At 40.3% G+C, this 23,834-nt stretch overlaps 12 protein-coding genes across 12 annotated transcripts; 7 read left to right on the top strand and 5 right to left on the bottom strand.

Moving 5' to 3' along the window:
- Positions 1-173: 173 nt before the first annotated feature.
- Positions 174-1,442, bottom strand: SAPINGB_P002205 (uncharacterized protein; the record flags this gene model as incomplete). Its single annotated transcript, XM_031996924.1, has 1 exon — positions 174-1,442. The coding sequence occupies one exon, from the start codon at positions 1,440-1,442 to the stop codon at positions 174-176; it is 1,269 nt and encodes a 422-aa protein (XP_031852815.1).
- Positions 1,443-1,980: 538 nt separating this feature from the next.
- SAPINGB_P002204 (uncharacterized protein) lies at positions 1,981-2,766 on the top strand (the record flags this gene model as incomplete). Its single annotated transcript, XM_031996923.1, has 1 exon — positions 1,981-2,766. The coding sequence occupies one exon, from the start codon at positions 1,981-1,983 to the stop codon at positions 2,764-2,766; it is 786 nt and encodes a 261-aa protein (XP_031852814.1).
- A 254-nt stretch (positions 2,767-3,020) lies between these two features.
- Positions 3,021-3,812, top strand: SAPINGB_P002203 (uncharacterized protein; the record flags this gene model as incomplete). Its single annotated transcript, XM_031996922.1, has 2 exons — positions 3,021-3,057; positions 3,130-3,812. 2 exons carry the CDS (start codon positions 3,021-3,023, stop codon positions 3,810-3,812), a joined length of 720 nt encoding a protein of 239 aa, XP_031852813.1.
- Positions 3,813-3,862: 50 nt separating this feature from the next.
- SAPINGB_P002202 (uncharacterized protein) lies at positions 3,863-5,110 on the bottom strand (the record flags this gene model as incomplete). The annotated part of the gene is made up of 1 exon (XM_031996921.1): positions 3,863-5,110. One exon carries the CDS (start codon positions 5,108-5,110, stop codon positions 3,863-3,865), a length of 1,248 nt encoding a protein of 415 aa, XP_031852812.1.
- Positions 5,111-7,451: 2,341 nt separating this feature from the next.
- On the top strand, positions 7,452-7,859 carry SAPINGB_P002201 (uncharacterized protein; the record flags this gene model as incomplete). The annotated part of the gene is made up of 1 exon (XM_031996920.1): positions 7,452-7,859. The coding sequence occupies one exon, from the start codon at positions 7,452-7,454 to the stop codon at positions 7,857-7,859; it is 408 nt and encodes a 135-aa protein (XP_031852811.1).
- A 170-nt stretch (positions 7,860-8,029) lies between these two features.
- On the bottom strand, positions 8,030-9,815 carry SAPINGB_P002200 (uncharacterized protein; the record flags this gene model as incomplete). The annotated part of the gene is made up of 2 exons (XM_031996919.1): positions 8,030-9,685; positions 9,735-9,815. The coding sequence occupies 2 exons, from the start codon at positions 9,813-9,815 to the stop codon at positions 8,030-8,032; spliced, it is 1,737 nt and encodes a 578-aa protein (XP_031852810.1).
- A 434-nt stretch (positions 9,816-10,249) lies between these two features.
- SAPINGB_P002199 (mitochondrial 54S ribosomal protein mL57) lies at positions 10,250-10,993 on the top strand (the record flags this gene model as incomplete). The annotated part of the gene is made up of 1 exon (XM_031996918.1): positions 10,250-10,993. The coding sequence occupies one exon, from the start codon at positions 10,250-10,252 to the stop codon at positions 10,991-10,993; it is 744 nt and encodes a 247-aa protein (XP_031852809.1).
- An 870-nt stretch (positions 10,994-11,863) lies between these two features.
- SAPINGB_P002198 (uncharacterized protein) lies at positions 11,864-16,669 on the top strand (the record flags this gene model as incomplete). The annotated part of the gene is made up of 2 exons (XM_031996917.1): positions 11,864-14,374; positions 14,441-16,669. 2 exons carry the CDS (start codon positions 11,864-11,866, stop codon positions 16,667-16,669), a joined length of 4,740 nt encoding a protein of 1,579 aa, XP_031852808.1.
- Positions 16,670-17,061: 392 nt separating this feature from the next.
- Positions 17,062-17,499, top strand: SAPINGB_P002197 (uncharacterized protein; the record flags this gene model as incomplete). Its single annotated transcript, XM_031996916.1, has 1 exon — positions 17,062-17,499. The coding sequence occupies one exon, from the start codon at positions 17,062-17,064 to the stop codon at positions 17,497-17,499; it is 438 nt and encodes a 145-aa protein (XP_031852807.1).
- Positions 17,500-17,620: 121 nt separating this feature from the next.
- SAPINGB_P002196 (uncharacterized protein) lies at positions 17,621-18,130 on the bottom strand (the record flags this gene model as incomplete). Its single annotated transcript, XM_031996915.1, has 1 exon — positions 17,621-18,130. One exon carries the CDS (start codon positions 18,128-18,130, stop codon positions 17,621-17,623), a length of 510 nt encoding a protein of 169 aa, XP_031852806.1.
- A 338-nt stretch (positions 18,131-18,468) lies between these two features.
- SAPINGB_P002195 (uncharacterized protein) lies at positions 18,469-20,406 on the top strand (the record flags this gene model as incomplete). Its single annotated transcript, XM_031996914.1, has 1 exon — positions 18,469-20,406. One exon carries the CDS (start codon positions 18,469-18,471, stop codon positions 20,404-20,406), a length of 1,938 nt encoding a protein of 645 aa, XP_031852805.1.
- Positions 20,407-20,531: 125 nt separating this feature from the next.
- Positions 20,532-21,362, bottom strand: SAPINGB_P002194 (uncharacterized protein; the record flags this gene model as incomplete). Its single annotated transcript, XM_031996913.1, has 1 exon — positions 20,532-21,362. The coding sequence occupies one exon, from the start codon at positions 21,360-21,362 to the stop codon at positions 20,532-20,534; it is 831 nt and encodes a 276-aa protein (XP_031852804.1).
- Between the last annotated feature and the right edge of the window lie 2,472 nt (positions 21,363-23,834).

Here is a 23,834-nt window from a genome sequence, read left to right as displayed (position 1 = left end):
ATCAAACTTTTATTCAAATTAATTGGACACTTATTTTTATTTTTTTAAAATTATTTTTAAAATTTTTGCATAAAGTACACACTTGTCTCTTTTTTTTTATTTTACTTTTATTTTTATTTTTATTCTGTCCCACAGTCTTTCTTTTTCATTACATTTCCCTTCCTTTTGGCCTTCTAATTGATGTGAGTGTTTTGCAGGGCCGACGCCAGCGGGCCCGCACTGGATTCCGGGGGCAAGTTGCTGTTGTAGTTATAGGGATCATTATCATCCTCATCACCGTTATCCTCATCCTCATCCACCCAAGCCTCTTCACTATCAGCATCAGGCCCTGGAGGCTCCTTTTTTTCCAGCATGCGGACGTATTCCTCAGGTACGAGGCCTGTTTCGCCTGTTGCAGGGTCTTCTGCGACAAGCCACCCTTGGCCATGGCGGTACGACACCCAGATCACCTGGCCGACGCGGAGAGGCGCTTCATTATCGTTTTCTGGTTCAAAGTCAAAGAGAGCGACGGCGCGGCCGTGGATCTCATCGACGGAGGCCACAGAAAATTCAAATTCGCGGCTTATGCGGTCGCCGACGGAGTGCATGGTAACAACAGGAGATGCCAGGTCTGGGTCCTCACGCCATGGTGGGCCACCGTCCATGTGGTACGAATCCGGGTATGGGGGTATTTGTCGGGGGTCATTAGGGTCATTAGTAGGGTCGTGATAATCGTGATCTAGGGAGTGGTGGTCATCATTGTGATAATAATTATTGTAGTCGTCAAGGTTGTCGTAAATGTCGTCATCTATGTAGTCGTCGTCGTCGTCGTCGGAAAATGAGTCGCTGGAGCGAGGTGTGGGACCCGGCGAGACGCCGTAGTGCAGTGGATTGCTTGCTGCGTAGGCGAAGTCGCGCACATCGGTATATGGCAGTGCAGACTTGTATGGCGGTCTGCATGCAAGTTCCTCGGCCTCAGGCCCAATGTGAGCCTCCATAAGACGAGCAAGGGCTTCGATTATGGTGTCGTCTAGATAAGCTTCTGAAACATCAGATTCTGAGATGTTTGGAAGTTCTTCGGTGGCAATGGCAGGGGTTGTATCTGTTGTGGTAGTGGTGATGGCATCAGTGAGTTCTATTGTTGTCACAGCAGATGATTCTTCTGCTTCAATCTCATCAGATTGAGCTAGTGTTTTAATAGTGGACTGATTGTCATTCTGAGATTGGATATCATCATCATGGTCTTCTTTTTCTTCTGGGGGTATTATCGGGGAAGGTGCATGTGTGGAATCTGGGGGAGGGGAAGAAGATTGTCGTGACCTCAGAGAAGGTGCACGATGTAAAGATGGTAGGAAATGATGTAAAGAAGTTGGAGACGCCGGTAAAGAGACTGCCGGTGAAGAGACTGCCGGCGAGGCTGGCGGGCTTGCTGACGGCGGACGGCAGGGACCGGTGGCGGCCATGGAGGGAAGATGCAATGAGATGCGGCGGCAGCAGAGGCGGCAGCGGTGGATGTAAGAGAAGAGAGTTCACGTGAAAAAAAAGGAGAGGAGAAGAATTTAAATAAATGAAAAAATAAAAAAATGAATGAATAAATAAAAAGGTTTCAAGCGTAAGAAACAAACATAAAGGTGTGGTGAATGGGATTGAGCTGGAGTATATTCAAGGCGGTAGAGGTGTGATGTTTTGTGGAAGGGCCTTTTGGGAAAGCCAGCAGATCCTTTGGTGGTGATTTGAAAGCGGTGGGAATGGTGGTGGTGAAAGAAAATCAGAAAATTACAAAAGTAAATTAATTAAAAAAATAAATAAATAAACAAATAAACAAATAAATAAATAAACAAACAGACAGACAAACAAACAAAGTATTTTATTATGATTAGTAATATTTATTTTTAATTATTGTTAATTTAATTAAAAAATTATACGCCACACTCTTGACACAACCTGCAAAACACACATAAACACATACAAATACAAATATAAAATAAACTGATCTTAGAGATGACGACGGCACACAGACCGACATTTGACCCAGCAAAGGGCAAGACTTCCCAAAGCACAGGCTCTATTCTTCACAAGCGGTTTTTGCCGTCTCACACAAAGCTCAAGGTTCGTGGAAAGGGCCAAGGAGGTGTGGCAGATCGTTACGATGATGGTGAGCCACAGGAAATGGACGAGCGAGAACGACTACGGGCTGCATTACTAGCAAAAGAGGAAGGATCTGGCCGAGCGACCAAACGAAAGGCATTAGTGGTGCATGGAGAATCTTCTGTCGATGATAATGATAATAATGACGATGATGAAGACAATAAAGAACAAGATTTAGAGGAACAAGGATTAGTTAAAAGGCGGCGTGTTTTAGAGGTCGATCCCGAAGATCGAGATGACGATGATAGGGGTGACTCTGGAGGGTCTGGGAAGGAAGAAAATAGTGATGATGACGATGATGATGATGACGATGATGAAGACGAAGAAGACGAAGATTCTGAAGACGAAGCTGAAGAACTGCGGCGCGAGCTGCGCAAGATTGAAGAAGAACGCGCTGAGCGCGCTAAAGCTGAAGAGGAGGCTGAACGAGAGCGTGAGATTGCTGAAGGGAACCCGTTGTTACGTGAGGGTAGCAGTGGAACAGTCACTGTGCGCCGGAGATGGTACAGTGAAGGCGTGTTTGCGGACCAAGCACGGGGTCTTGCTGTACGACCCGAGGACGCGCCGAAACATGGGTTTGTAAACGATGCTTTGCGGTCCGATTTTCACCGGAAGTTTATGGACAAGTATATTCGGTAAATGTGTTAATTTAAGTATTTAAGTATTCAAGTACACAAGTATATATATTAATATATATATATATATATATATATATATATATATTATTTTTGGAGATAGTCTATCAATGTTAAGACCATATTAAAAAAATAAAATAAAATAAAATAAAAATTGCCCAAAATGCCTTACTCAATGCGGCCGGTCCTGTGCTGGCAATTTAGCCCCCGTTAAATGCACCACCACCCTTTTTAAACTCTTTCATAACCCAACAAGAAATGACCATCTATTCATTTTGGATCTTTGACCGGCACTGTAAGTTTCCTCCCTAGAAAATAGAAGTTTTTTTTTTTTTTGTTTTTTGTACTTTCCCTAACTTTTTATAAGGCAATTGTGTCTACGCCAAAGACTGGCAGCGCCAGCGTGCTGCACGCAGACCCAACTCATATATTGGTTCATCTGCAACTGGCGGGTTGGGCTCACCCCTCGCAACCAAAGCCTCACTCGATTCGTCAGCGTCAGCTGCTGCTGCAGCTTCCGGTGCTGGGGGCTCTTCATCGTCTTCTTTACAGAGTTTTGTGCCTGGTGATTTTGTATATCGCCGAGCGCCACCGCCTTTACAGGTCGATGCCAATGTGCTCCAACCGTCAGTCGCAGTTGTTCCACGAGGCCAAAAAAACAATGGGCCTTCAGCTATTGCTGCCACAGCTTTGCACCACCCACTTTTTGACAGTGAGCTGGGGAAACTGGTGTTTGGTGTTGTGTTCAGTTTGCGCAATATGGCTCGTAAACTCACGGACGATGCAGATGGATTCACGACTTTTTCTACATCCAAATATAAGGTCCATTTCTACGAAACACCTTCAAACGTGCGTTTTGTTCTGGTTTCGGACCCAGGACTTGAAAGTCAAGGAGCAGTTCTGAGGCACATTTATGGTAGCATGTATGTCGAATATGCATCCAAAAACCCTCTCTACCCCGTTGACCCCGTGTCTTCGGCCGTACTTGCCAACGATTTATTGGTGTTGGACATTGAATCTTACATTGCATCACTTCCAGGGTTTGAATAGAATTACATTATGGGATTTACATTTATCTAAGCCATTTCCTCAATCTTTTCTTAAGATTTCTCCTCAATCGTTTCCTCTTTCTTTTCTTCTTCTTTTTCTACCTTCTCATCTTTTTTCTTTTTACGAGACTCAGTTACCTCTTCGCTCACACGCTTGCCATTTGACTTGATACCGTTGACAGTTCTAAAGTAGGGCTGGCATCGCCAGTAGGGGATAGCCTTGTATGATCCACCCCAATCCTCTAATTTTTCATTTTCCACAATAATATCTTCAACGCCTGAAGCCAAAATGCCTTCAACCGTAGCCTCGACCTCGGAGACAATTTTTTCAAACTCTTCAAGCTCGTATTTGCGCAGGCTGCCGAGTTTGGCGCGGATATCTGTATGAATAGGTAGGAACGCGTGCATAATTTTGAAAAAGTGGGACTTCATGGCAATACGCGAAGCGTTACCAGGAGTGGTTTTAACAATCTCAAAGTACTCTCTCAGAAGCTTATCAACACGAGGGAACCGGTCGTCAATCTTGTGGTAAACTGAGTTGAAAATAGCTGGGTTGTAGAGGTTACCTTCGGCTGACATGACAGCATCAACATTATTTGTATGCAAACTGCGATCAATATCTTCTTGGTAAAGCAGGTTTCCGTTTGCAATCATGACAGTGTCTGGAGGGAGGTTATCGCGGAGGTATTTAATCATGGACCAGTCGGCGATGCCTGTCATTTGGCCCTTCATTTCACGGGTACGTCCATGGACTGTAAGAAACTGTGCACCAGCAGAAAGTACATGTTTTGCATAAGCGAGGGTTTTTTCACGATCATTGTAGATGCGGATTTTGGCTGTGACTGGGATCTTGAGTTCTTTATGTAGTATGTTGATAAGGTTATAGATAAGATCCCAGTCTTCCATAAGGAAAGACCCGTAGTGCCCACGTTTAGCAATACCCTGAGGGCAACCGAGATTAAGGTCAACAGCATCGCAACGGTCCTCTACGAGGCGCGCGGCCGCAAGCAACTCTTCGGGTTTATTTGCGCAAAACTGGACGACCAAGGGTCTATCAGTAGCTGGGTCGCCATCTCCATCGCCAAACATATCAGCACGATATTGTTCGCTGGTGGCAAAAAGACGCGCATGATACATGGGGGTATAGCAGAGGTCTGCACCATATCGACGCGAAAGGATACGCCACGCGAGTTCACTCTGGTCAACCATCGGGGCCACGACGGTTTTAGGGCAGCCGATCTGCTCGTAGAGCTCACGGCCGGTGGGCTTTGTTGTCTTTTTAGGAAGAGAGTCAGCCATGATTAGACGTAGGCGGCGGAGGATGGAAGGGAATATGGAAGTTAAAGTGGACAATTTGGAAGTGTTGAGAACAAAACGGAACAGAATGGAAAAGAAAAAAAAAAAAAAAATTAAAAAAATAAGAATTTTTAAAGTTGGCAAAACAAGTTGGATTTATTTTTTTTTTTTTTTTTGGGAGGGGAGGTTCTAAAATTTTTCTATTGCAATTTAGGTATATTGCTATAATTCCTAAATTGCAACGGATATCACCGAGCTCATCCGTCAAAAGATTTGGGAATGAAATGAAAGGAAATAAAATAAAATGAAAAAAATTAAAAAATAAATAAAAAAACATGAATTATATTTTGATATTTAAAAACTAGGATTAATCATTATTACAAAAAAAAAAATTGAAATTGGATTAAATATTGTTCTTGGATAACTGGTTTTTAAAAGTATTTATTATATTTATAATGATAACAAAAGTGTGATTTGAGAAGTTTAACTTAGTAATTACTATATATTAAGCTTTTCAATCCAGACTTTATGTTTGAACTATTGTTCAAATTTCAACAGAATATATATATATATATTATATTTCTCAAATGTCTAGGCCAAATTGTAAAATCTTATTATCTGTAATTTAATTTAACAAAAGTTTCAATTTTTTTTATTGTGTGTTAAACCTGAGTATATAAAAGGTTTAAATTTTTTAATTTTGACAACTTTTTTTTTTAATTCATTTCATTACAAAAGTAAAAAAAAAAAAAAAAAAAAAAAAAAAAAGGGGACATCATTTTTGGTTTTAAAAGTGTCTTTTTTTCAATCGGTTATATTGATAGTTTAAAATGCTTTTTTTTTAAAAAAAAAATAGTATTTTAAATAGTATAATATAATTATAATAGATAATTAATGGCCAATATGGTTTTTTTTTTCAAATCTTATTGTTACAATTACAAATATTAAAGTACGGTTAGACTATTATTAATTAATTAAACAATATTGTTTTATGAAAGTAATTTTAATACTTTATGTTAATTAATATAACATCATAAATCACTTAAGGATCTTGTTCATTGATGAAGAAACAATTTTTGAATGGAAAATTCAGCTGTATAGAGATAAAATAAAAAAAAGAAAAATTAGGTCTCACCAAATCTTTTTATTTTTATTATTATTATTATTATTTTAAACAATACTTTTGTCTCTTAAAATAAAATGAATCTAATGCTATTTTATTTCTATTATAGACCAAACTCTCCTTATGGTTATCTTGTTTAATATATAGTATCTAGGACACAAGAATTTCTGACCATTTATGTTGGCACACCCTTAACTATTGATTGAATCTAATTTAAATAATTGAAATATTTCATTTATAATAAAATCAATTTTATTTGTGCTTTTTATTTTATTTTATTTTGTTTTATTTTATTTTTATTTTATTTTATTTTTATTTTAATTTTATTTTTATTAAATACTTTTATCTCTTTAAAGCTCCAACTGAAATTCTTTCATTTAATCAATAACGTCTTCCCCACATGTCATCGGACAATAAACCTATGGGATCCACCAACCATACCAATCGTTTTAATAATAGTAATAATCATAATAATAATGAAGCTTAAAAGTATTATTTATTTATTTATTTTTTTGATGATATATATATATATTGATATTAATGTTTAATTTCAAATCTTTCACTCAAAGCCAATTCATTTTTTGGAAATGTCCATGTAAGGCTTAAAAGTGATAGTAATCTGAATTATAATGTGAACAAAAGAATGAGATCTGAAATTTTATTCAAATATATATATATATTTAATTGTGTACCAATATTATTTCAAATTATTACAAACATACCATTAAATTTTGAGTCTAAATGAAATTAAATTCTTTTATATATAAGAAAATGATCTTTTTTTTTTTTTTTTTTTTTTTGAGTTCCAATACTTCAAATACCACAACCACAGGTTAAATCTTACCATATAATAACTAAATTACTTACCATTTAATAACCAAAAAAAGAAAAAATAACAATATATCACATGACCTATGACATTACAGCCCAGCCAATTACAGACCCCATGAAAAGACTGCTGCTTCTACTGCTACTACTACTACTACTACTACTACTACTGCTGCTGTTATTTTACGTTCTAGAGCCGCTCCTCCAAAAAAAACTCTCCGACAAACGAAAAAATAAAAAAAAAAAAAACCTCTCCACTCACCTTTTTTTTCTCTTTTTTTTCTTCCCTCCTTCTTTCTCCACCCAATCACCGGCCATTTTCTGTTGACTACCACCAACAACACCCACCCACACCTACATACATACACACACACAATCCCTCCACCATTCACAATGCTCCGACCACAGACCCTCCTCAGAGCCTCCAAGGCTGCCGCCATGGCCCCCCGTGTTGGCGTCAGAAATGCGTCCTCCCTTGCTTCTATCCCAGCTAAGGCTGCCGGATTTGTCAACTGCACCATCTTTTGGGCTAAGGTTGTTGGCGAGCTGGCTAAGCAGGTCTACATCAAGGAGGGCCTTGCTCCTCCTACCCAGGCCCAGATCACCTCTGTCTTTGAGCTCATCAAGAAGTCCGCCATCGAGGCTGCTTCCCGCCCCAGCGCCTTCATTGAGTCTGTTTCTCAGGTCAACAAGGTCCAGGTCGCCGTCAAGGGCACTGTCGCTCTTGTCCAGATCCTGGGTCTCTTTTCGCTGGGCGAAATTGTCGGCCGCCGCCACGTTGTCGGCTACAAGCACTACTAGATGTACAAAAAAAAAATAAAAAATTTAATAAAATGATAATAATGTGTGTTTAACTATTTTGTAAATTTTTTTTGTTGTGAATGGAAATGTTTATTATATAAAAGTTTTCTATATAGCCCTGCAGACCTTTTTCTTTTTTTTTTTTCATTATTATTATTATGCGTGTAAGATTATTTTTCACTTTCTTTAGACTTCTCACCAGTTCTTTTCTTTTTCATGGTTTCATCAGTACCATCATTGTCATTATTTCCATCCTTTCCATCCTTTCCATCACTTTTCTTCTTCTTATTCTTCTTCTTATCTTTTTCATTGTCCCGCTTGCGCTTGGCCACTGTTGAAATTTCATCTCGTTCCACTGGCTTAAACCGAAGCCGTTTCTTCTCATCATTAGTCGCCTTGCGCATCGAAAGCATCCATTCAGGAACATCGCTGCCACTCTGCTTCATTACATTAACTACTGCCTTAATTCCCACAGCATCTTCCTTGGTGTAGAACGTAATGGCCTTACCTGTACGGCCAGCACGACCCGTACGGCCAATTCGGTGCACGTAGGCTTGTGCGCTCTCAGGCACATCGTAGTTTATAACCAGACTAACGCCACGGAAATCAATACCACGAGCAAGTACGTCTGTACAAATAAGCACCCAAATGTCACCATTCTTGAACCGTTCAATTACCCGGTCACGCTGTCGCTGGGTACGCTCACCATGAATCACATCAACGTTAACACCGTCGTAAATCAGTTCATGATAAAGAGCCTTTGCACGTGCAACAGATTGCAAAAATACAATCACAGGTGGTTCTAGCTCTCCCTCTTGTAACATCCGTCGCATCTCAATCAGCTTACCATGCTCAGATCCGGTGTACACAATGCGCTGCTCAATTTGGGTATTGGCACCTTCCTTTTTACCAACAATTACCCGTACAGGGCTTACCATAATGTTACCTGCAATTTCCTCAACGCCGGAAGGAATAGTGGCAGAAAACATGGCCCGTTGTACGTCTGGTGCAGTGCACTGCTCCAAAATGCTATCAGTCTGTTGAATAAATCCTTGCTCAAAGAGCTTGTCGACTTCATCCAGTACCACGTGTTTCACGCGGCTCAGGTCCAACTTTCCCTGGTTCGTCAACGCAAGCAGCCGCAGCGGTGTTGAAATCATAATGTCGAATTTGCGTTTATTTGTTTCGTTGGCAAACTTGGCAGCTTGCGACTTGTTAAGAACACAAATGTGCAAGTCGCGGCCTTGTGACAGCTTGACAAACTGTCCATAAATCTGGGTTGCCAGTTCCTTGGTCGGAGTCACTACCAGACATCGGATTCCACCACCTTCGTGCTGTTTCAAAGCTTGTACGATTGGCACGGCAAACGCCAGCGTTTTTCCTGAACCGGTGGGTGCACAGGCCACAAGATCTCTACCGTGCAACAAAATGGGCATGGCTTCTGCTTGGATTGGAGTGGGCCGCTGGAAGTTTTGGCGCTCGAGATTTCGCAGCAGATGTTTATGCAAATTAAAACGAGTTCTTAGATCTTGGAAAGAGCCAATGGGTAATGGAAGGTCATCACCTCTGACCTTGGTATCAAGACGTTGTCGTTGTTCTTCGGCTTGTTGTTTTGTTGAAATGACCAGCGGTGCCTTTTTATCTTCAGAGTCACTGTCACTGTCATCATCATCACTATCATCATCATTATTTTCATCATCATTTTCATCATTTTCCCTTTTATCTTGAACTTCTTGGACTGGTGTTTCATTGAAAAAGTCGAGTGTTCGAGCTAGATCAGCCTTCTTCTTCTTTTCTTCAGCAATATTACTAGTTGCACTTTTTCCCTAAAAAAAAGTTAGGAAAAAAAAAAAGTAAATTATTTTAAATACTTACCATCAATACATCAAAAGTCTTTGCATCTTTCCCGCGGCGGTTTATGGACGCACCACGAGACAGTAAGTTGAACATGTCCATTGTTGATTGATATTAGTAGTGATTTCTAACGAGATGTTAAAGATGTTGATGAGGCTCACCAATTTTTTTTTTTTTTCAAAATTTTAATTTTTTTTATTTATTTTTATTTTATTTCAATTTTTTTTTTCAAAACAGGAATTTATTAATATTTGACTAATCATTACCAATTTACCCGGCCTTATTTAATTTTTCACATCCCTGAAAATTTTTTTCTGCTCTACGCTTTCACCACCACCACAGTTGCCCAATCGCCGGCCTTCCACTCGCAATTTTCAATTTTTTTTTTATCCCTCGCTTTCTCAGTCCATTTCATCATATTATTGAAACTATTAGAAAGAAATTTCAACATCCTCTTTCCCTCCCCCACTTCTTTCGTTCCCTGGGAATCTCATCCATTTGAAGACGCTTTCCATTTCTTTAATAATTTCTTCAAAATGCTGCGATCATCGCTAAGATCTTCCACCAGAACCTTGACCCAGCGCTGCTCGGTTAGTTGTGCAATCTCCGTCCAGTCTAGATCACTCGTTTACGTCAATACATCTTCTTCAGCATCTTCATCTTCTGCTGCCGTATCTTCCACTAAGACTGATAAAAGACCTGCTCGTGGTATCAAGAAGAGCTTGGATGCTATTCTTGTAGCCAATGGTGTCCGGTACCCGGGAAACGCTGAGACTCTGGCGGCTGTCGAGTCATTTCTCGGAACTGAGTATGCACTCCCACCAGAGCTTGTTCTCCAAGTCCTGACACACAAGAGTTTTGCTCACGGTCTTAAGCCTTACAATGAGAACTTGGCCATTATTGGCCGTCATTTTCTGCGTCTTGTTACTGTTCGATATGCTTCTCAACAGGAATCATCAAACCCTGGCGCCATCAATGGCCACAATCTTGATGTGGCTCTTGCCCGTATCTCATCTCTTATGAGCGGTACTCCTGTCACTTCTGAGCTTTGCACTCGTCTCGGCATTGACAAGCACATTTTCTGGAAAGACCCCAGTATACCTGAAGGCAGCAGTAGGAGTGCTCCTGTTTCAGCCACTGTCCGCGCCAAGTCTATTGATGCTTTGGTTGGGGCTATTCTGCTTAAGCTTGGGCAATTCAAGGCCCAGACTTTTGTTGAAACTAAGCTTTTGACTGGACCAAACTCGTTGATTGCCATTGCAAAATCAGTCTACGAGTAAAACCTTTCAACAAACAAAAACAAGAAGAAGAAGAAGAAGAAGAAAAAAAATTCGAAAAAGAGGGAAATAAAAGAGGATCAACATCATTAGGTCCGACGAGCCTTTTTTATTTTTTTATTTTTTTTATTATTATCGCCTCACTCCTCTTTTGTTTCTCCACTTTTTCTCTTTTTTGTTTTTTTTTCATGATGTGATATGATGATTATTCCTGTAAATATTTCGTTTCTGTTTTTTTTTCACTTTTTTTTTTTTTTTTTTTTCTTCCTCTTCCTCTTTCTCTTTCCCTTCCATTTTCCCATCTTTTTCGTCTAATGATCAATCTCCTGTAAATATTGTGTATATTTTTTCATATATAAAAATAAAATAAAAATAAGAGTGATGAAAATAAATAAATAACATAAATAGGTCTTCAACTTTAGAAAGTTGATTGTATAAACGCGTGCACGTCGCGTGTGGTCGTGTGTGTAGTATTCAGTCCCATACTTACTTAGAGTAAGCGTATTTTTGGTCATGATTTTTATTTTTATTTTTGTCCGCCCCACTGTCAAATAAAAAAAAAATAAAAAATAAAAAAAATAAAAAAAATAAAAAAAATTATATTTTCACAGGGTGCACCCAAAAGGCGCAGGCGGCTGGGCTGCTTTTTCTCACAACACTCACACACCACCAAAAAAAAAAAAAAAAAAATTGCTTCTCTACCTCCACCCCCTTTTTTATATATTTTAATTTTTTTTTTTTTAATATAAAATCCTTGCCATTACCACCACTACTACTACAACATAACACAACCCTTTAACATCCCACTTAAAACTATTCTACCCAAATTACTCCCTCCACCTAATATTCACACACACTCTCTCTCTTTACACTATGGCCTCGTCTATGGCTCCCGGATTGCCCCGCCAGCCTGACCAGGCCCAGCAAAAGGTTTACAATGAATCTTCACTTTTCATTTTTTACAAGGCCTTTTGCCAATTCCTTAATATTGACTCTGCGTATGCCGAAGCACCCAAAAGACGCGTCCAATCCGGTCGTGCTCAACAAAAACTTCGCCGACTATCCGCTCAACAATTCCACGAGCTATCAACAGATGTCCATGACGAACTTCTTCGCAGAATCGCATTCCATAATTCTGAAATTGCTGCAGGCGGACCTAATGGTGCTCCCGAGACAACTTTCCTGCAGCCTAAAGACACTTTCCACCCTAAGCGTAACCAGGCCCGTCAAAAACTCTCTTTGCTCTCATCAGCTCGTTTCAGCGACCTTGCCTTTGATATTCTCTTTGAAATTGAGCGAAGATTAGGCAAACACCCTGTTTCTCCAAATACTTCTGATAATGGTGTTGCTTTTCCCAGCGCGTCTTCTACTGGCTCCGGTATTATTGCTCCCCCTTCTATTGGAACTGCGTCAATGGGCCCACCTACAACTGACCAACAACACCAGCAACAACAGCAACAACGTCTGCAGCATCTTTCAATGGCCTCCTCTACTTCTTCTTCAGCCTCTTCTCAGTTCCCAATGAGCCCTCCTGCACGTAACTTAACTTCTGCAACCCCATCTTTATCACCACTGGGACCGACTTCCCCATCGACTTACCCACCAGCAACCCCTTCAACGCCAGGAGTCTTGGGCTTTTGGGGCCCTTCTGAAACTGAATCGCCAATTTCCCCAGTTCTCCCTGGAAATACATCAGCTGTCACCTCCTCTGGTGTAGGTAGTGCAGGCCCTGATGTTTCTTCTGCAGCTAACTCTGCAGCTAATGCAACAGGTACTCCTAATATAGCTACATCAGTTAATACTCCCACAACGGTACCTCCGCATAATTTGGGCCATCATGAAATTCGAAAAGAGCATTCACTTACGGATCTTAAACACCCTGACATGGACGCGAATATGCCAAATGCTCGCCACATTACACCAGCTCCAAAACCTCAGACTTTGGTAACCACCGTGCCTACAACAAAAACAATCACACCCCAAAAATCAACGCTTATTGAGTCGGATTCAGAAGAAGATGAAGACGAAGATGATGAAGAACAAAAAGTGAATAACAATAAAGATGAATCTTCAAGTGCATTTGTCTCATCTATCGAACCTCCAACTTCTTTCAGTCCTCAAGATGATCCTTACAGAAATGTCCCTACTACAGCTGTTATAACTACTACCACCAGCGAAAATGGTCTTGTTGCTACTACTGATGGTGATTCTACCAATATTGGTGGGGGTCACACAACTGAAGACGAGTATAGCGAAGTCGACAGTCATGGCAATGGCGATGATGACGACAACAACCCGAACAATAACATGTATCATCATCATACTGGCCAACCTGATGTTGTTGCAGCTGCCACAAAGGCTTGGACAAGTAAGAATAGTAGTACTGCTGACTTGGGCAGTTTACGTGGTCTCTCTTCATCAACAATTGGACCCACGGAAACGGCCATCACGAATGTCGATGACCCCAGCGACTTGGAAATGTCTCCCCAGGTTAATGATAATACAACTCCAACTTCCAATGCGTCTTCTCCTCCAATTGGAAAGCCACAGCAGCAACAAATTCAACAGCTTCAGCAACAGTACATTCAGCAGCAGCAGCAACAACAACCACAACAACAGCAACAACAGTATTTTCAACAACAACAACAACAATACATTGAACAGCAACAGCAACAATACCAACAATATCAACCACCATCGGGATTCTACGAAAGCGATGTGGATTTGCAACGAAGTTTACCCCTTCAATCTATTGAGGAAGAACACTCTCCTTATATCCCTCCGGGCCTTTTTTCCAGCTCTACCAACGTCTCTAGTGACCGCCGTCGTTCTCTCTCAGAACAGATTTCATCAAGCATTGGTGCTGGTGTCCGATCGCGTTCTGCTTCTAAACAAGATCTAGAACTCTCCTCTAACTCTAAATATGATGCAGAAATCCAAAATCTTAAGGGTCAGCTTGAACGAGTGACAGCCGAGTCGAGCAAGCTCACGGAACAAATCAAAGACCGTGATGAACAAATTCAAATGCTTGTTGAGGAAGGCTCACGGATGGACGAAACTATCACAGGACTCGAGGCTACCAAAACATCTCTTGTTGAAGAAAATGGGCGTTTACACCAGGCTCTAGGAATTTTGGAAGAAAACAAAACTAAATTTGCCCTGGAACTGGAAGAAACTCAGCGCCAACTAACAACTGCAAACGAAAACCATGTTGTTGAGCTTGAAGACAAACAGCGAGAGTTCGCCAGCCTAGAGATTCAGCACCAGAAACTTAAGGAAAAGCATACTGAAACCATGTCGAAGCAAAGCGAATTTGCTGGCAGCTCTGCATCACTAAGCAGTCAAATTATGCTGCTCGAGGGCCAGCGCTTGCAGCTCGAAAGTGTAAGTCTGAGAATTACTTAAAACGGCTTTTTTCATTTTATCATTTTTCAATCTAACCTTTTATAGACAATCACTAGTCTCCGTGAGCAGCTCGAAGCCGCACGTGCAGAACTTGCACAGCGAGACGCAAAGATAAAGGAGCTCTCGGAGGCCAGCAATAACGCACGAAACCTGCAGCCAGCCGCATCTATTGGTGATTCCAACGACGAAAAATATCTTACTGTAGTCAAAGAAAACCAATCGCTTAAGCAGCAATACGACCAGTTACAATCTGAGCTGGAGCAACAGCAAGTAGTAACAGAACAAGTCCGCCGTGAGGCTTCGGCTTTTTTGGAAGAAATGCGTACTCTGGCTGAAAGCGAGGGCTCTTGGGCTTCTTCCGAAAAACACGCCAGAGAAGCAGAAGCTCTCAGGAAAGAGGTGGCCGAGTGGAAGGCCCGGTACTCAAAGGCCAAGTCTCAAGTTCGCAACTTGCGTGCTTCCACCTACGGAGCTCCAAGCAAGGCTACTGCATTCCCCCACCAGCAAGTCGCCATGGGGTCTGTCGACTCGTCATATGTATCTCCCACTGGCCGTATCCTGGATGTCAATGTAACCAAGTTCCAAGTAGCCATGGACGATTTTTTGCTAAAGACGCGTACTACACCACCCAAGCAACTCATGGATCACTTGCATAACTTAGTGCAAGCAACTCGTCTTATCACTCAAGATGTGACGACCAGCGAAACTGGCGAAAAACAGTCCAAGATCCGTAATGGTTCCAGTAGTGACGGATTACAAGCGGAAATTGCTCAGGCCACATCAGTAGTATCAGCCACGGCCACCCATTTAATCACCGCTACTCGCAACCACTCTGTGGCCGGCGGTTTATCTCCCATCTTTCTTCTGGACTCTGCAGCTACAGATTTATCTGCTGCTGTAATTGACTTAATTCGGTTGGCTAAGGTACGGCCTGCTGGATTAAGCAGCCCGGTGCCATCTTCAGGTTCCGTGGAAATAGTTTCTGAAGAGGCACCCAAAACACGAAGCACCCATACGAGAACACACAGTAGAACACATAGCAGAACGCATAGCCGAACACAAAGTGTGAGCAGCAGTGGTGGTGTTGGAACCGCACTTAATACACCTGTGATTCCAAGCTCGGCAAGTAATTATAATGGGTCACCATCGTCGATAGGTACGCCTGGGTCTGCAAACTATATTCGGTCTACGTCTCAAAACTCCCAGTTTTTACAGTCACAATCAACACAAACACAAATACATCAACATCAGAAATCTATTAGCAGTAGTAGTGGTAGCAGCAGTGGTACACACCACCGGCGCCAATCTTCTGCTGCTGCAGCTGTACCACCTGTCGCAAACGGGATTTCAACTTCTGCCAAGCACGGGACACCGGAGTTTGACTACACCGTCTCGGAAATTTCGCCAATAAAGACCAGAGACCACGTGGCTGCCGCACAAAACGTCTCGACTTCTGTGTCTCCAGTTATCGGGGGTATACCCAAGCAGCCACAGCAGCAGACTCAACAGTTACAGCCACAAGAGCAGACTCAGCAGACTCAGCAGCCACAGCTTCAGCCACAGGAGCAGACTCAGCAGCCACAGCTTCAGCCACAGGAGCAGACTCAGCAGCCTCAATCGCTACAGTTTCAGCAGCAATTTCAGCAGCAACAGCAGCAGCAACAGCATCAGCTTCAGCAACAGCAACAGCAACAGCAGCAACAGCAACAGCAACAACAACAACAACCCCATCATCACCATCACCAGCCACCACAATTGCCACAATATGCGGCCATTAGCCGAAGCACGACCATGGTTGACCCTGAAAAGAAAACAGTTGGCGAGTTACAAGAATACCTTGAAACCCAAACAGCTTCTGTGATTGATTCAATTCAGCAACTATTGACAGGAATCAAGGGCCATGCAAATTATTCCGAAGTGAGAGCTTTGATTGGGATGACCATTGCTACAGTGCAGCCTGTCATTGATGCGACAAGTCGGTCTATGACACAGACACGCAATTGGCGACTAAAAGACCTGGGCAAGTACATTGTGGACTCACTTGAAAGCTGTTGTGAGCGAATGGATGCTCTGGCAAATGACGCCGCTGCTGCATCTATAGGTGATGGTGAGGACATTACAGTTGCAGTGCCAGATAAGCACTTTAAGCAGCGTCTTGCGGGGATTTCATTTGATATGGCGCGGTGCACCAAGGAACTTGTCAAGACGGTAGAGGAAGTTTCACTCAAGTACGAAATTACAGAGCTGGATCAGGAGATTGAGAAGGTGAAGTAATAATATAAAGAAAAAATAATAAGATAACTTTTGCGTTTGATAAAAAAAAACCGATGTCAGAATGAAGTATGTTTTTTTGTTTTTTGTTTTAGTCCGTGGCATTCACCTTCGGAATATTAGACGGCCCGCAAAGGGGGTTTGAACCTGAGTACCAGATTATACAGTAAGGCTTACAAATGTTCTCTTAGGAAATTAGTAACACACGCCTACAACATTGATAGTATTGAAATAATTTAAAATAATTTAAAATAATTTAAAAAGGCCATAGAATCCCCAATATGTAATTTTGAATTTTCCATAATCCATAATATATTTCATAAAATACACATTTTATAACAATTTTCAACATCAATAATCTCTTATCAATTCTTATAATCTTTTAATACCCAACAATGTCTTTCCTCGCTACTCCTTCTGACTTCTCCTACGTCCTTGCTGCTCTCAGCACCGTGCCATTTGTCAACATGTACATTGACATTTCAGTTGGCAAGCTCCGTAAGCGTGCCGGTGTTCCTTATCCGGCCCTCTTTGCATCCGAAGAAGAAGCTGCCAAAGATCCTCTTAAGAAGCAATTCAACTGTGCCCAAAAAGCTTCTATGAACTTTTCCGAGCATGTCGGCTCTTTCCTTGCTGCTGCTCTTGTTTCTGGCTACCATGCCCCAAAGCTCTCGGCCGCTCTTGTTATCGCCTGGTCTCTTGGTCGCGCTATTTACCACCACGGCTACTCTTCCGGTGACCCCAAGAAGCGTATGCGTGGTGGTTTTGCTACTCTGTCTTTTGCCATCCTCATGCTGACTGGTGCATTTTACTCTGTCAAGTCTCTTCTTTAAATTGTAAATAAATAATAAATAATAGATTATCGTATGTAATAAACAAACACAAAACACAAAACACAAAACAAATAACAAAAAACAGACAACAACTTAACTACATGTCAACCATATCCTCCAATCATATCGGTGTGTACTGAGGCAACTCATCAATGTGCGACTGTTGTAGAGTCCGAGCTTCAAGTGCCCGTTGAAACAATCGAGCAAAATCCAAAGCTCCTCCGGTCGCAAAACTAATCTTCATCTCCCACATCGCCAGCTCAGGGTTTAGTCCCCCACCATTTGTCGGGACAAATACACCCACCCAGGCGTTGGGTCCGATCCAAGGCTGGTGAAGACGTGCACCTTTGAACCCACTCAGTGGCACCGCTAGATTGTCAAATAACGCATCACCCTTTCCTTCAATATGATATCGTGAGTCAGTCGACTCTGCAAGATAAATAAGTCGCTGGGTGCTTAGAAAAAGACGTCCGCCAGCTGAAGAGTCGATGGTCGCACCAGGTGTTTTGTCGATTGTTTTACACGAAAGCGAGAGACGTGCATCCGAATCGTTTTGCTCAAACACAAACTCCTCGCCTGGAAGAGGCACAGGACGCTGCTGATTATCAAGGGTAACCCAGTTAACACTCATTCTTTTGGTATATATATATATATATATATATATAGTTGCTAATGTCTCGAAAGTTTGGATGAAATTAAGGTCTTTTTTTTGATGGCGGTGCACAAAATGTGCGGCTGGAAAATATTTTAAGAATATTTATGCATTGCGGATATTTGTGTCTGCTGATAAAATTAATAACCCTTACCCTTAGATTATATAATTTTTTTTTAAAAAATTTTTTTGAAAAGAAAAAAAAAAAATTAAAAAAAAAAATTGAAGAAAAAAAAAAAGGGCCTCTCCCTCTTTTCTCTTTTACCAAAGAACAACCCTTCTTTCCACAACCTTCAATATCCATACATATATACATCATGCAGCTCACATGGAAAGATATCCCGGTGATTCCTAACTCTACGGAGTTTTTGGATGTTGTGCTTAACCGCACTCAGCGAAAAACACCAACTGTGATCCGTCCTGGTTTCAAGATCTCGCGTATCCGAGCTTTCTACATGCGCAAGGTCCGTTACACTGGCGATGGCTTTTGCGAAAAACTTCAAGAGATTGTCGACTCTTTCCCTAACATCAACGAAATCCACCCATTCCATCGCGATTTGCTCGACACTCTTTACGAAAAAAACCATTATAAGATTTCGCTGGCGTCTCTTTCTCGCGCAAAGTCTCTCATTGAGCAAGTTACCCGTGATTATGTCCGTCTCCTCAAGTTTGGCCAGTCTCTGTTCCAGTGCAAGCAGCTCAAACGTGCTGCCCTTGGTAGAATGGCTACCATTGTCAAGCGTCTTAAAGACTCGCTTCTTTACCTCGAACAGGTCCGTCAGCATTTGAGTCGTCTGCCTTCCATTGATCCCAACACGAGAACCCTCGTTATTTGCGGCTACCCTAACGTCGGCAAGTCTTCTTTCCTGCGTTCTATCACTCGCGCTGATGTCGAGGTCCAACCCTATGCATTTACCACAAAATCTCTCTATGTCGGTCACTTTGACTACAAGTACCTGCGTTTCCAAGCTATTGATACTCCCGGTATTCTGGATAGACCTACTGAAGAAATGAACAATATTGAAATGCAGTCCATTTACGCTATTGCCCACATCCGTTCTTGCATTCTTTACTTTATGGATCTTTCTGAACAGTGTGGCTTCTCCGTCGAGGATCAAGTCAAGCTTTTCCACTCCATCAAACCTCTTTTTGCCAACAAGAATGTTTTTGTTGTCATTAACAAGATTGACGTTGTTCGTCCTGAAGACCTTGATCCTGAGCGCAAGGCCATGTTAGAAACCATGACAAATATCCCTGATATTCATGTCGAGTTTTCTCAGCTCTCTTGTATCACTGAAGAGGGTATCATGGAGGTCCGTAACAAGGCCTGCGATGTTCTTCTTAACACCAGACTTGAGCAAAAGGCTAAGTCTTCCACCAAGATGGCTGGTCTTCTTAATAAGATCCATGTCGCTAGACCTCAGCTCCGTGATGACGGTATTGAGCGCGAACCTTTCATTCCTGAAGGCGTCAAGGATCTTAACAAGTATGACGTCAATGATCCTAACCGCCGCAAGTTGGCTAAGGACATTGAAGCTGAGAATGGTGGTGCTGGTGTTTTCCAGCCTGACTACAAGGATGCTTACATTCTTGATGATGATGCCTGGAAGCATGATATTATGCCTGAGATTCTCGAGGGTAAGAATGTTTACGATTTCTTAGATCCTGAGATTAGCAAGAAGCTGCAAGAGCTTGAAGAGGAGGAAGAGCGACTGGAAAAGGAGGGCTTCTACGACTCTGAAGAAGAGGTTCTGGATGACGAGGAGGAGGAGATCCGTGATAAGGCCGAGTGGATTCGCCAGCGCCAGCTGCTAATTAAGGAGAAGCGCAAGTCCCAGCGTTCTCTCAAGAACCGTGCCATCATCCCCCGCAAAAAAGTCAAGCGAACTGTTGGCGATATGGAGACTGCCATGTCTGACATTGGTGTCGATGCCTCTGCCGTTGTCAACCGTGGCCGCCAGGCCGCTGCTGCCACTAAGCGCCGCACTCCTGTTACTGGCTCTGATGTTGTTATGGCTGAGCAATCTGGCGAGACCCGCGATGCCGCCAGAGTCCCCGACCGCAACCAGCCCAACAGACTTACGGATGGTGTTGGCATTGCCACCAGAACAAAGGCCGAACGTCTGGCCAAGCTCGACCTCCGTGACCGTGCTCGCAACAACCGCAGTTACGAAACTGAAAAGACAAAGACTGCTATGCTGCCCAAGCATTTGTACACTGGCAAGCGTGGTGTTGGCAAGACTCAGCGTCGTTAATTTGGTTGGATATTAATATTGTATTGGAAGGAAAAAAAAGGAAAGGAAAAAAGAAATGGAAAAAAGAGAAAAGAAGATACCAAAAAGAACTTGTATTTTTGTTTTTATTATTGCGTGTATTGTTTTTATGCTAAATTATTGTTCAAATCTATAGTCCATGTTGCTGGCATCTTTTTGTAGTCAGCTTGGGTCAGCTCAGCTCCTTCTTTAAGTTGCAGCCGAACAAGTCCAGAATCGGTAAATTGGTATTCATGAGAAAAAATGCTTGAATATCGGTTGACACCTCGTCTCAAATTTACCGTACCAGTATTGACTGCCCACTCTTGAGTGGCACTTAACTTTCGCGTGTTATTTTTTGCACGCAACCCGGGAATCTTGACATCAATATACTTTGTGACTTGACGATTTGCTGGCTTTTCAAATTGGATAGATTCATTGAGATTTTTATCTTCAAAGTGAACTCTTTTTTGAGCTGGCCCTGGTTCATTAATAGGAATAATATCTAATTCTGGTTCCTTGACTTGAGTATTTTCAGTTTCTAGTTCTTCAGTGAAAGTCTCTTCTGGTTGTGATTCTTTCTTAAAAGTACTTTCTTCTGGATCTTTTATAGAAATTAACTCTTGTTTCAGCAATTTTTTTGAATTTTCAGGTATTTGTTTTTCTCTTAGTTCCCATTTAAGTCGTCGCACAGTATCATTGAGAGCCACGTACTGATTAATAAAAAATTCATGGCTTGTTGATATACCTTGATTGTAAATTTTCTCATCACTGACCAACAGCTCCAATTCATTGCAAAGCGCAACAATTGATTCTGTCCAAGTTTCAACTCTTTCAACCGATAAAGCTACTAGATCAGTGCATTTATGATTTTGCTTATTGCATAAATTTGTTGTAACTTTGTGGCGAATGTCGCATAATGATGCCTTTATTCGAGCATGGCGTTTTTCACTGCTCATGAAACAAGAGGGAGGTGCAAATGTAATATTCTCAGCGTTTATGAAAGCAGAGTAAATTATGTAGCAATTAATGAATAAAATAATAAATTAAATATTAAAATGAACTTAGCTGCTGATTAAAAAAAACCATATATAAAAAAAAGTGACTGAATAATTGTTTCTGAATCAAAAACTAAAATATATTTTAACAACAATGTTTCAGTTCACTTTAATAAACTCCAAATTTGGGGTTTAAAATTTAAAAGATATGAATGAGAATAAAAAAATAAAAGCTAAAGCAATAAAAAGTCATAGACATTTTTGTAACTTTTTTATTTTAAAGTCATAGAATCATATAATATCAGCAGCTGTGCTATAAAAACTTAAAATTGTTTGTTTGTTTGTTTTTATTCAAGGGTTATAGAATTATATAACATCAGCATCTGCGCTATCCTTCTTGTCCATACTATATATCTTTTCATTTTAATAATAAACTTTTAATTTTGGCTTCAACATTGCATCTCCAACAGCCCGAAAACAAGTCCTGATGCCAGCTTACAAGGAACAGGGGGTTAAAAATAACCAAACCTTCCCAACCTATCTCCACTTGTCTTCATCAACGCTGTAATTGTCTTTCTTAATCCCTCCAAGCAGAGATAAAGCTTACAATCTCTTGTAAGCCAGTTAAACTGTTTAAGAGAGTCGACATGTCCATCTCTGGAGATATCCGTTTGAGTCCTTTTTTTTCCTCTTCAAGCAAAGGACACTCAACTAAAATGTGATGAACTGTTTCCAGCTCTCCACATTTGCAGTTGTAACTATCCTTTTCAATTCCAAACTTTTTAAACCATGCGCCAAAATTGCCATGGCCTGTGCGAAACTGAGTAATATTACTCAAGATCCTTCGACTATCTTTCTTCATGATCATAAAAACTTAAAAATTTGTTTTTTTTTTTTATTCAAGGGTAAAACTTAAAAATTATCGTTAAATTCTAAAGAGAGATCTGTTGGTTGTCTATATATAGGTTTAAATAATTAATTTTTTAAGCCGTTGTAGTATAGTGGTTAGTACACTTCGTTGTGGCTCTTAAAATCGAACGATTCCGAAGAAACCTCAGTTCGATTCTGGGCAACGGCAAATATTTTTTTACTTTTTTATGTAAAACATACTTGTTTGAATGAGTTTTGATTTTGAGAAATTGTGGTTCGTAGAGGCAATGTTCATTTAAGTTCTGGTATTTTTATGCTAATGTAGATAGGAAACCAACAATTTAGCGATTTGATGTTACAAGGTTTTTTTGAAGAAATTCATGCTTCTGAACTCCGAAAAAAAAAATTTCTTAAAAACTTTTGATATTTCATACTTCGTTCTTTTAAAATAAGTTATAACTAAATACTTTTAGAAATGGTATCATTGATATATTTTGTTAATTGTTTTACAGATATTATATTTTTTTACTGCAACCTTAGAAATTGCAATGTTTTGGCTGCTTTTAATATGACAAGATGAAACTATTAAATCATTATTGGAACTTTTTCTAGACCAAAAAAAAAAAAAAAGAATTAAAAAATTGGGTTCATTCTATTTAAGACAATTGTAAAAATATGTTGCAATAATTTTTTAATCATAATGTTCAAATTCTTTTTAGTCTACCTGCAGCTAGATATATTTATAAAGCCTTTAACGCTTTTTAAAGATTTACTAATGTAATCAAAGAAAACGATTATAAGTTTAAATATAAATATAAATAATTTAAAAAAACAGCCATTTTAACTTTAATTTGGTTTAAAAGAAAAGGTTACTTCTGATTAACGTGTTATTTCTGTGACCTCTTTGCGTAAATGTTTATTGTTCCCTAGATTAATACTTTATCACATCAGCCATAAGACGCATTCTATTTACCAATCTTATAAGTTTTAGATTCATACCATTTTATCACTATAGAGAATATGTAAATTTAAATTTAAGTGATGTATTTATACTTTTGATAGTTTATAATTTGAATTAAGAGCATCTTAGTTGAAAAGAAGGCTGACATTATTAGATGCAATCAAGCATTTCATTTCAATGAATTATGCATGTAAAGGATTTTTTTTCAATGCTGAATTCAATTTATAGAAAAAAAACTTACAATTACAATCAAAGGTTATCACACATTATATTTTTGTATATTTATTTGAATAGTATGAATTAGTATATCTCTTACATGTATGGGGAAAATAATTGGTAGTATAATATTTGAAGAATACCGGGATTTAATGGTAAAGCTATTAAAGACTATTAATATCCAGACTACACTTGTTTCAAGTACCAACCAATTTCAATACCAAAGAAAATTTGTTGAACCACTTCTAAAGAAGCCAAGTTATGCTTTAAAAAGTATGAAATCAATTTAATCAGAGGATGCCAAAAACCAAATAAATGCCTAATTGTTTAAATAAAAATTTTTGATTTATAGAAATTGGCGTTTTAATGAATAATATTATGAGTGG

The sequence above is a fragment of the Magnusiomyces paraingens genome (genome assembly GCF_902498895.1).
Source record: "Magnusiomyces paraingens strain CBS 517.90 genome assembly, contig: contig2, whole genome shotgun sequence".
Taxonomy (NCBI): domain Eukaryota; kingdom Fungi; phylum Ascomycota; class Dipodascomycetes; order Dipodascales; family Dipodascaceae; genus Magnusiomyces; species Magnusiomyces paraingens.
Note: the sequence above shows the minus strand (reverse complement) of the source record. Positions and strands in the feature narration are given on the sequence as shown.